The following is a 12591-nucleotide window of genomic DNA, read 5'->3' on the forward strand; positions in this document are numbered from 1 at the left end:
GGTACATCTTGGCGCCGGAGGCTATATGTGAAGGTCGCCCAAGTTATGAAGCTCACGTAAGCACGTAATTTATATTTATGTACTTAGTCAATATTTTAAGTTGAAACGCGATTTTTAAGGCGCTTTTTTTCATATACTCATATATGTCGCAGTCATCGGGTTGAATTTGCTATTTGATAATATGACTAGCGCGTTCATTGAATACAACAACAACAACAATAACAGCCTGTAAAATTCCCACTGCTGGGCTAAAGGCCTCCTCTCCCTTTGAGAAGAATGTTTGGAACATATTCCCCCACGCTGTTCCAATGTGGGTTGGTGGAATACACATGTGGCAGAATTTCTATGAAATTTGTCACACGCAGGTTTCCGTACGATGTTTTCCTTCACCGCTGAGCACGAGATGAATTATAAAGACAAATTAAGCACATGAATCAGCGGTGCTTGCCTGGGCTTGAACCCGCAATCATCGGTTAAGATGCACGCGTTCTAACCACTGGGCCATCTCGAATCATACAGCGCAAAGTTACTTCGAAAAAAAAACGACTTGCCCCTTCGTGTGAGGTATCGTTAAAAAGTTATCCTTAAATACAACGAAAATTGCCTTGAAATTATCAAACCCCCAGTCTCGAGATATACTAATACAAAGTTAAAATTAGAGCGTCCCCCCCCCCTTAACTTTTGAAATACTATTACAATAATTCTGAAAAAAATGTTTGTATACCTCCAAGTAAGTCCTTTCAACGAAAACTATAGCGGACTCTGTATCATACATAGTTATTTTTATACAACTCGACCAACTTATGACGTGCAGTTGCCCTAACTAAGTAGTAATGTATGGAAATAACTACCTACAAACTATGAGAATAAGTAGGAATGTTACATACCTACATACAGATGTGGGCCAGGGTAGGACTAGAGATTGCTAAATTTCCATCTTATGGCTACGGAACCCTTTCATGAGCGTGTCCGACAGGCTCTTGGCCGTTTTTTTTCATAGACTTATCTATATGCCGCAGTCATCCGGTTGAAACTGCTTTAATTAAATTGAAACTTAAAATTTAATTGAATTGACTAGGGAAGAATGTTCATCGAAAGGCAGAATATATTAATTTAATAATTGTATTAACTAACATGACTGTATTTTTTTAAATGTTGAAAAAGAGTAACTACTGAGTTTCTTGTCGGTTCTTCTCGGTAGAATCTACTTTTCGAACCGGTGGTAGCTTCACTTAATTGTAAAATGACGATTCAAAAGTGCTTTTAAAAGCCCACTTGAATAAAGTATACTTTAATTTTGATTTTGAACAGGCGTCACTCAACGTCCAACTAAGCTCTAGCGCGCACTGGTAACTTTTGTCACAGTAACTTTTTCGTCACTCTTGTCAAATCCGTGAATTTGTACAGATGCAAACACAAATGTCACCCAATTGTCACGTCGTAATGTGCGCGCATTTCCATACATATTCCTGGACTCGACAAGAGTGACGAAACAGTCACCGTGACAAAAGTTACCAGTGCGCGCTAGTTCTAAGTTAGCGGATCGTAGCATATCCCTTTATCCCATTTTTTCTCACCCAAACCCAACATTACAAAGTCAGCTGTAGCTGAGCTAATAGCCCATTCAACGACTTAGCTAAATGGCGTTCAGTCAAGGCGTTAGAAGTTACGTTTGTGTGTTAAAGGATATTTATTACAACACTAATGACTTTCTAGTTGACTGCACGCCTTGGAAAGATGATCGCCTCCAGGCTGGCAAATAACAAAAATATGTTTTTTCTTTTTATGGAATATGTTGGCCGACGAGCATATGGGCCACCTGATGGTAAGTGGTCACCATCACCCATAGACAATGACTCTGTAAGAAATATTAACTATTCCTTACATCGTCAATGTGCCACCGACCTTGGGAACTAAGACGCTATGTCCCTTGTGCCTGTAGTAACACTGGCTCACTCACCCTTCAAACCGGAATACAACAATACTGCGTACTGTTGTTAAGCGGTAGAATATCTGATGAGTGGGTGGTGGCCGCTACCCAGGCGGGCTTGTACAAAGGCCTACCACCAAGTAGGGTTCTTAATGTGTATGTAACATGATATTAAAAGAAATTGTCCCGCTGAGTTCTTTCACCGGTTCTTCTCAGGTCTGCGGTGATAAATTCCGAACCGGTTACTGACTATAAATAAGAAAGTGTAATCACTTCTATTTTGAATAAAGATTTTTGACTTTAACTATATTAATGGTCAACTAATGTCCTTCCAGAAATTCCTAATCATCTCGGCCCTGGTGGCGTGCGTCTGCGCTGACGTGTCACACATAGTCGGCAAGCAGGACGAGTCCCAGGCCAAGATACTGAAGCAGGAGTTGGACGTGGGCCAAGAGGGACAGTACATCTGGTCTTACGAGACCGACAACGGCATCGCTGCGAGGGAACAGGGCGAGCTCAAGAATGTACCCGGAGTGAGTATGAAGGGCCATTCATTGACTATGTAAGACGATTGGGGGGGGGGGCGGTCGGTCAATCATGTCTTATATTTTCGTCATCGCGGTGGGAAGGAGTTTCGATAGTTATTACGTATGATCAACTACAACAACAGCCTCTGTATCCCACTATTGGGCTAAGGCTTCCACTCCCTTTGAGGAGAAAATTTTGGAACAAGTTAGTGGAATACAGAACACATGTGGCAGAATTTCGATTTAATTAGACACATTCAGGTTTCATCACGATGTTTCCCTACAATGCGAGCACGACATTAATAACAAACGGAAATTTAGCACATGAATAATCAGTGCTCCCTCGATTTGAACCCGCAAACATCGGTTAAAATGCACGCGTTCTAACCACTGGGTCATCTCGGCTACTATAGTCTGTTCGGGTTCGGGTTTCATCACAGAACGATAATTATTGTAAATAACAGCATTGTAAATTTGTTTATTTGAAAAGAACAGCTATGCGAGTTTCTTGCCGTTTCTTTTCGCTAGAGGCTGCTTTCCGAAACGGTGGTAGTATTTAATTACTTTAATTGAATTGATTAGATTTGAATAATCGCCAAGAAACTCAGTAGCTATAATTGTTCGACATTTAAATACCATTGAAGTATTACTGAACGCATGGATATCACGAATTTAAACTCCAAACGTGTACATAATCATTTATCGAATTTATCTGACACGAGATTCAAATTATCCCAACAAAAGTCCCATCAAATTTATGGTAAAGGTTCTTTGGTCCGTTCCAGGCTGAGGTACCAGCTCAGGTAGCGCAAGGAGAAGCGAGATGGACCGCTCCCGACGGTCAAGTCGTCCAGTTCCAGTACACAGCTGATGAAAACGGCTACAATGCTCAGGTAATTGATACAAGGACCACTTAATGGATGTTTTGAGGGGGGGGGGGACTTTATTTATTAGGCTTTCATTATATGTTTATATATTCCTGCGTAACTTCTAAACTACTTATCATACAGACAAATAATTATATCGTTTAAAGAGACGTGATCAGCCTCTTCTTCTAGATATAGACGCATTTTAGCTGATCTGAGGTACTGTATTTAAAAAACAATGTACTTTAGCAATTCCTTCGAACTTTTAAAATTATTACGTATACGGTTTTTAATTGCAACAATAACAACAACAACAATCTGTAAATTTCCCACCGCCTTTTAAGGAGTCCTCTTCCTTTGAGCAAAAGGTTTGGACGCAGATTCCAATTCAGATTGGTAGAACACACATATGACAGAATTTCTATGAAATTAGACACATGCAGGTTTCCTCACATTGTTTTTCTTCACCGCCGAGCACGAGATGAATTGTAAACACAAATTAGGCACATGAATATTCAGTGGCTCTTGAACCCGCAATCATCGGTTAAGATTCACGCTTTCTAACCACTGGGCCATCTCGGACTCACAATAGTAACTAACTAAAACATTTTCATTTCCAGGGACCCTTCATACCCACACCACCTCCAATCCCAGCTGAGATTCTCCGCTCAATCGAGTACATCCGAGCTCATCCTCCCAAGGAGAGCCAATAAATCAACCAATGTCACGCTCCAGAGCGAGACAACATTAGTTTTAAGTGCCCGAGACAGAAAGAGATAACGAATATCTGTCAGCTCTGACAAGTACAGTCGATTTGAATCGCCTTTTAAACTAGTAACTGCTTTGTCAATACTTTATAACATTGGAGTGATTAGAGATTTTGGGTATAAGCTCAGTGAAGCTGGCGTTATAAAGTTCTTACTGGAACTTTTGACGTTTTGGATCAGAGAACAGCGTGATCAATTCTTCAATACTTCAATAGAATATATCCATAAGGTTGCTGGTTAATTAACATCGAATAGATACGATCTTCTGTTACAATAATACTCATAATGTATAGATTTATAAGTTACAAATGATTTCTATGAAGTCAACGCCATAATATTTTTTGTTTTATTAAATAATAATTTTAAATATGTGTTTTATTTGTTTAAAGTATTATTTTCACGGCAACGTTCGTTCCTAGCCAAATACATACAGGGTTATACGAATTTACACCAACGTTCTTTTTGGTCATTTTATTTCGGTTGCTTTGAAATAAGTTCATTTTTTTGGTCAAAATTATGGCAAATAGGCCAACTGATGGTAAGCGGTCACCATCGCCTATAGGCGTTAACCCTTCCTTGCATCGAAAATGCGCCACCAATCTTGGACGCTAAGATGTTACGTCCCCCTTGTGCCTGTAGTCATACTCACTGACACTTCAAACAGGAATACAACGAGCATTTCCCTTCAACCTCAAATATATACTATATATATACTTCATATCTCAAATATATAACCAGAACAATAAACAAAAAAAAAGTATGTTACTTGGGACGGTACCAACCATATCACGTATTTGACTGCCATATAACAATACTTAGAATTGTTATCCTACGCTTTGAAGTCAATATTACTGACTGGCATTGGCGACGTTAGAAATGGGTATTTTTATGGCCTATGGGACAGTGGTCACTATCGAATTCCTATCAGCCCATCTGGCAATGTCAAATCTAAATCTTTTGATCACAAGTTATTTGTCTTAGAGTTACTATCTATTACTATTATCATATTACTATATATATGCTATCTATAATCTTTAATCCTGAAAAAAAATGGCCGTCAAAGATACAAAAGAATAAAATAATTAATATTATCACTCACCCTGATCGCGTAACACAGTGACCGCCTCCAAAACCCGCTTCGTGTATATACAGGGCTCGTAGTTGTCCATCTCCTGAGTCACCACGGAGCACACCCTGTACAACAAAATCATTAAACTAATATTAAATATTGGACACCACATACATTACTCTGATCCCAATGTAAGCAGCTAAAGCACATGTGTTATGGAAAAGCCCAAGACAGTGTAGAAAACTAAGAAACTTTTTCTACATTGACTCGGCCGGGAATCGAACTAGGGCCTCGGAGTGGCGTACCCATGAAAACCGGTGTACAGACTATCAAAATGTATTCAAAGTCAAAATCAATTTTTTTTATTCAAAATAGAAATGATTACACTTTCTTAGTATAGTTAAAAAATCTACCACCGGTTCGGAATTTAACACCTCAGACCTGAGAAGAAACGGCGAAAGAAACTCAGCGGGATCTATTTTTTTTTTTTTCCATATCATGTTACATATACGATATATATTTTTAATAATAATACAAATATATTTTTGTTATTTTGAACAGCCTGGAGGCGATTTTTTTTTATGGTATAGATTGGCGGACGAGCATATGGGCCACCTGATGGTAAGTGGTCACCATCGCCCATAGACAATGACGCTGTAAGAAATATTAACTATTCCTTACATCGTCAATGTGCCACCAACCTTGGGAACTAAGATGTTATGTCCCTTGTGCCTGTAGTTACACTGGCTCACTCACCCTTTAAACCGGAACACAACAATACTGAGTGCTGTTATTTGGCGGTAGAACAACTGACGTGTGGGTGGTACCTACCCAGACGGGCTTGCACAAAGCCCTACCACCAAGTAAATATATAACGAAAACCACTTCATTCCAACTAAGGTGCCTTATAAAAGGAAAGTAACGGCCTGTATATTTCCCACTGCTGAGATAAGGCCTCCTCTTCCATTAAGGAGAGAGTTTGGAACATATTCCACCACGCTGTTCCAATGCGGGTTGGTGGAATGCACATGTGGCAACATTTCTATAAATTAGACACATGCATGTTTCCTCACGATGTTTTCCTTCACCGCCGAACACGAGATGAATTACAAACACAAATTGAGCACAGGCTTGAACCCGCAATCATCGGTTAAGATGCACGCGTTCTGACTACTGGGCTTCTCAAGAGGTGCCTCATGCCACCTCTTTTTTCTTCTCAATATTAAACCTTCGACAAAGCACAGAGTGCTCAGAGGTCGAGGTCGACTTTTCCGTGTCACTCACCTGTTGGCCCTCCCGCGGATGGCCCCCGCGGTCCGCTCGAGCGAGTCCGGGTCCCCCTCCTGCAGCGCCACCACGCACTTGTTTACATCCTCCAGGATGTGGTTCTCTGTTACAGACATGACGTTCAGAGTACATTTCTACAGTACATAACTTATTTTTAATTTGATAAAATGTTAATGTATACAGTTAGCAGATATTTGTATAAGTTATTAGGTCTGTATAAGACAGTTTTTGACATGAAGTCATTGACGTGGCGGAGTCTTGGCATACGGGAGACTGCGCGCAGTACAGTCGACAACGTTTATTATTCCTTATTACATCAGCTATCTGTCAGTGAACGATCGGTTCAGTCGTTCCAGAGATTAATCGGAATAAACAGACAGACAAATATTTTACACAATTTTAGTTTGGTATATGCACCCTGTATACATAGATATAGATATGAATTTAGTAATAAAAGTGTATAGTACGACACAAATTAGATGTAGCATCGGGAAATGCAATGAAATGAAAATAAAACCGATTACTGCCGATTTACACAACCAATAGAAACAGCTTCTTATCGCGCCATTCGACGCTATTCGACGCTATAAATTCTCGCGTCAGAGAAAGCAAGTGCGTGTAAATCGACGCGTCAAATTGACGAATATATTAGGTCATGTGATATTACAAGTTATTACGTTTGTGTAAAGATCATATTTATTTATTTATTTATTCACTTTATTGCACAACTTTTTCACAAAAAATAAATTGAGCAAAAGGCGGGCTTAAAGCTATATAGCCTTATCTACCAGCCAACCTTAGCACGTGCAAGAAAGAGCGTACAGTAGATGTACAGTACAGTACATATTCACATAAGAAATAAATATTGATAATTCGGGATGGCGTACTCAATTCGGTTGTGATCGGTTTTACGAATTTTGCCGATGCGACATCTAAGTTGTGTCGTACTATATGTGTGTAGGGGGGTGTGGCATTCGCTCCTTCTGCGAAAGTGTCATGTCGCAGAAGGAAGCTGTGGAGCGGGAGCGGGAAGAGAGTGCCGCCGCTGACTCGCTCCGCAGAAGACGACCTGGGAGGAGGAAAAGCGCACCTTCTCCCACCACCTCAATAGGCGCCGCAGGGATTAGGGGGGTCCCAGTACCCCGGGAATTACCTCTAGGTGTTAGAGGCCCGCATAGGTGGGCCGACCGTCAGGGCGTCACGGTAGCATGCGTAAGCGATCGCGTAGTGTCCATCGAAAGACGGAGAGGGTACCGCTGGTTTTTTAGTGGGTAAACCCGGCGTACTTGGGCGCACTAGGCGTCCAGGGCTCCGGGGAGTCCCACACACTCCCCCACTTTCCATCACGTGGGGGAAGCGCGTAATGCGTTTTTCAAAATTCAAATTCTTTATTTGTAAAATTTTTGAAAACAACAAAAATTTCGCCACTAGGCATACAAATATAAATTGGTACACATTATTACTTTACATTAATTGAAATATAAAAAAATAATTAACTGCTAAAACATAAAAAAAAAACAATAATAATAACACATTAATTAAAATATGTCAAAATATAATATAATTAGAAATAAGATTAATTAGGAAATTAGATACGAACTTAGGCAAACATCATTAACTAATATCAAAAAATTCAGAGATTTTTTAAAATGTCTTTTCAATGAGGTATACTTTTAATTTACGCTTAAATAGAGGTATTTTCCAGCGAGAAAAAAAAAAATTAAATTAAAATGTGTGTGCACGCACCGCTGACGGCGAGGAAGTCGTCGATGGTGGTGACGTCGTCGACGGCGTCGGTGAGCAGGCGCACGGCCCGCTCCCAGGCGCGCGCGAACGCGGACGCGTTCTCCTGCGCGACGCGCGAGCGGCAGCGCGCCGCCAGCACGCGCGCCGCGTTGGCCACCTGCGGGCACAGCGCCGCCAGCGCGGCCGCCGCGTGCCGGACCATCTTCACGCCGTCCTCGTTGCCCGACATCGAGCACACCAGACCCGCCACCTGCGCACCGTCACCACACAAGTACAGTTACAACATTCTATTTTTAAACATTTTGACGTTTTATATTCTAAACCGCACCCACATCACCGTCACCGTCACAAACGCACGACTACAGTTACTACACTGTATCGCATTTCGCGCCTTTTTTAATATTCTATTTTTAAACATTTTGACGTTTCATATTCTAATAAATATGAGACAACATCACATACATTACTCTGATCCCAATGTAAGTAGCTGAAGCACTCGTGTTATGGAACATCGGAAGTAACGACGGTACCACAAACACCCAGACCCAAGACAACATAGAAAACTAATGGTAATCTACATCGACTCGGCCAGGAATCGAACCCGGGACCTCAGAGTGGCGTACCCATGAAAACCGGTGTACACACCACTCGACCAAGGAGGTCGTCAGATGTCCACGGTTTTTGTAACATTCTATTTTTAAACATTCTGGCGTTTTATATTTTATACTGAACATCAGCAGATCTTCGCTGGATTTCATTCGTCTACTTGGGAGACGTGGCCCACACTATCACAACAACAAACAACAACAACAGCCTGAAAGTTACCCATTGCTGAGGCCTAAGACCTCCTTTCCCTTTTAAGGAGATTTCAAACATATTCCACCACGCTGTTCCAATGCGGATTGGTGGAATGCACATGTTGCAGAATTTCCATGAAATTAGACACATGCAGGTTTCCTCACGATGTTTTCCTTCACCGCCGAACACTCAGTATACAATATACGAATATTCAGTGGTGCTGTAACCCGCGGTCATCGTTTAAGATGCACGCGTTCTGACCACGCGGCCGTCTCAGCCGCGATGACGTCACAGATGCAAACTCGCGTCGATGCTCAGAGGCTCGCCGCGATGACGTCACAGATAGGGTTGCCAGGTCCTCAGACGCAAAAGCCGGACAGACCTGTGAGTTTGTCCTGACATTTGGATAAAAAATCCGGACATCTTGTTTTTTTGTCCATTTTTTTATAAAAAGTGTAAAACTATTTTTTTTTTGTCCTAACATTCGATCGAAAAATCCGGACGCTTCACATTTTTAAAAAATTTTGGTGTTACTTAAAAAAGCAAAATCAAGCTAATATTTCTTTATTATAAATCAGTCTCTAACTATCTTAATCATCAGTCTTTATATTATAACAAAACAAAAATTATTTGATTATTAAATTGAAAAATCCTAACAGGCCGGATGCCGCTTATTTTGGCCGGACAAGCACTCAAAAATCCTACGTATGTCCTGCTTTATCCTAACACCTGGCAACCCTAGTCACAGAGGCAAACTCGCGTCGATGCTCAGAGGCTCGCGGGCGCGACTGACCTCGACGAGCTTGTTGGCGTGCTCGGTGAACACGACGGCGTACTCCTCGACTTCCTTCTCGTTGCCGCTCCGAGCCGCCTCCAGTAACACGAGAAGCGGCACGTTCGTCTCCAGGAAGCTGGAGATACGATATTCATTTATTTATGAAGTCACATATCCAGTTTAGCTACAACTTTTAATAATTGAAACACACTGATTTAAATAAAACTAATTATAACGGATGAATCGCGTATATTAATTATTTTTAAACATCCCGACGTTTCGAGCACTTTGCAGTGTTCGTGGTCACGGGTAGACCTACCCGTGACCCGGGTCGTTTAAAAATAATTAAACGTCGGGATGTTTAAAAATAATTAATATACGCGATTCATCCGTTATAATTAGTTTTATTTAAATGTATAATAATCGCGAAAATTTAAGACAACATTATGAAACACACTGGTTTACACTTTTACAATTTTATTTTATCTCTCTACAATTTCGACGCGTCCGTATAACTTTTCGAGAACATTCTGCCTGCTTCTACCCACATTGTCCATCATACTGCTTTTTTAATTCGTTTATTTGTCTAGTGTTGCTATTTTAAATATATTTATTAGTAATTATTTTAAATTAATAATAAGTGTTATTTTACACAATAAAACTCTATAATTAGATAATTATGACTTATTATTTAGCTTATATTATACACAATTTACCTAATGATCCTTTAAAAATATATATCTATTTTATATATATAAATAGGTAGGCTTACATTTATTTATAGGTTCGCTAGCGATTTTTACACAAATGTACATTTAAATAACGTTACAAACAACATATAAAATTTAAAACATGCATAAACTGTGTAAAATAAGTTAAAAGCGAACACTGCATGCATACTGCATATATGTATCACAATGAAATTTAAAAAAATATATATTATCGTGAGACGCTCGGTTGGAACGATATTATTATATATACGTATTGAATATGGATTAAAACAATATCTAAATTTTGTTAATGTTACACAAAACCGTACATAGTAAAGAAAAAGACGGAAACAATATAGAAAGAGTCAGAGAATTTCCGCCAGTTAACTTTTTAATAAGCCGCGAAAAGAAAAATTAAAATGTGTCATTAATTAAAATTTCATGAAGTTTGATTTTTTTTAATCGTTATAGTGTAATAAAGTCACCATTATATGCAATACACTTTAATATTACTAGAAGAATACCGACAGCAACTTCACCACAGATTAAAAACTTATACACGACACAACTCAGATGTCGCATCGGCAAAATTCGTAAAATCGATCACATCCGAATTAAGTACGCTGTCCTATATTATCAATATTTATGCTATATATTTTAACTCCATATAGGATAGACCACAAGTATATTAAACATTTATAACACTGTAATTTACTGCAAAAAATGCGCTTTCAAAATATCAATTTCAATTTTCGCGCAAAAATATTTTGTATGACGTCACTGCTGTCTGTCACTGGCACACTGATCATACTTGTCCTCCTTGGTTTTCATACTTATGCATTTTTTCTCAAACTTTGAGGTACTTGAATGAACATTGCAGTGGCCCTTCTTTTATATTTTTTTAGCACCTTAATAGCAAGATTTTCATATATATTATATTTCCTATTTGACGGTGTTACATCTAAGTTGTGTCGTAGCTGTCGGACGCCTGCAGCACAGATTAAAACATTTCGACCAATGAGAGGAAGTTATTTATGTCAAGGTTAAACGCCTGGCGATAGGCTCGGGTTCCATCATACGACACTAATTACTGTAAATTGCACATTTACAACATCATTGTAAATCTGTTCATTTAAAAAGCAGCAACTATGCGAGTTTCTTGCCGTTTCTTCTCGCTAGAAGCTGCTTTCCGAAACGGTGGTAGTATTTAATTGTTGACGATTCAAAAACGCTTCATTGTGAAGTTTACTTGTGTTAGAAATAATTCTTTATGCTAATACATTTATATTATAATTATATATTTAATAAACTCATATTTTTTTTTAGTGTATCCGTTTCCGTAAGTGTAATCGATTTTAAAACTGGTATGGCTGTATAAAATAATACAAGACGTTTTCCCGCGAAAACGGATTATTAAAAAAAAAAACAAGAGAAAGTCGAACATTTTTAAAAATAATCATTGTAAACGATTTGATTTGTAAACTTCGGGGCAATAATATAAAAATAATAACCTGAAATAAATAAATATTATTATTCCTACTGGCGTATTTAATACTTAAATAAAATTGATTTTTTTTTTGATTTGATTTGATTTGATTTGATTTGTCACCTGTCGGAGACGTGGTCGACGACGGCCTTGCGCAGCTGTCGCCGCAGGTCGCGCGTCTTGCGGCACATCTGCTCCAGTGCGCGCTCCAGCCCTTCCGACTGCTCGGCGCGCCCCGCCTGACACATCGGACCACATCACATACACTATTCACTTGGTGGTAGGGCTTTGTGCAAGCCCGTCTGGGTACGTACCACCCACTCATCAGTTATTCTACCGCCAAATAACAGTACTCAGTATTGTTGTGTTCCGTTGGAAGGGTGAGTGAGCCAGTGTAACTACAGGCACAAGGGACGTAACATCTTAGTTCCCAAGGTTGGTGGCACATTGACGATGTAAGGAATAGTTAATAAATCTTACAGCGTTAATGTCTATGGGCGATGGTGAACACTTACCATCAGGTGGCCCATATGCTCGTCCGCCAACCTATACCATAAAAAAAAAAAAACTCTGATCCCAATGCGAGTAGCTAGAGCGCTTGTGTTGTGGAAGATCAGAAGTAACGATACC

The 12591-nt window shown here is 39.6% G+C and overlaps 2 protein-coding genes across 4 annotated transcripts in view; one reads left to right on the forward strand and one right to left on the reverse strand.

Annotated features, from left to right (window-relative positions):
* Positions 1 to 4457, forward strand: part of LOC124542356 (larval cuticle protein LCP-17-like) — a 7516-nt gene extending 3059 nt beyond the window's left edge. Inside the window, exons 2-4 of the mRNA XM_047120328.1 lie at positions 2266 to 2463; positions 3243 to 3350; positions 3944 to 4457. Coding sequence (XP_046976284.1) covers positions 2266 to 2463; positions 3243 to 3350; positions 3944 to 4036 — 399 coding nt within the window. The 3' untranslated portion in view covers positions 4037 to 4457. The remainder of the gene's footprint in view (positions 1 to 2265; positions 2464 to 3242; positions 3351 to 3943) is intronic.
* The window catches only part of LOC124542353 (catenin alpha), a 71295-nt gene that overhangs the window by 46582 nt on the left and 12122 nt on the right, over positions 1 to 12591 (reverse strand). For all 3 annotated transcript variants that reach the window (XM_047120323.1, XM_047120325.1, XM_047120324.1), the window contains exons 10-14: positions 12085 to 12200; positions 9784 to 9901; positions 8193 to 8442; positions 6444 to 6549; positions 5190 to 5284 (exon numbers count right to left, since the gene is read on the reverse strand). In XM_047120323.1, the coding sequence (XP_046976279.1) occupies positions 5190 to 5284; positions 6444 to 6549; positions 8193 to 8442; positions 9784 to 9901; positions 12085 to 12200 (685 nt within the window). The remainder of the gene's footprint in view (positions 1 to 5189; positions 5285 to 6443; positions 6550 to 8192; positions 8443 to 9783; positions 9902 to 12084; positions 12201 to 12591) is intronic.

The sequence above is a fragment of the Vanessa cardui genome, chromosome 30 (assembly GCF_905220365.1).
Source record: "Vanessa cardui chromosome 30, ilVanCard2.1, whole genome shotgun sequence".
NCBI lineage: Eukaryota > Metazoa > Arthropoda > Insecta > Lepidoptera > Nymphalidae > Vanessa > Vanessa cardui.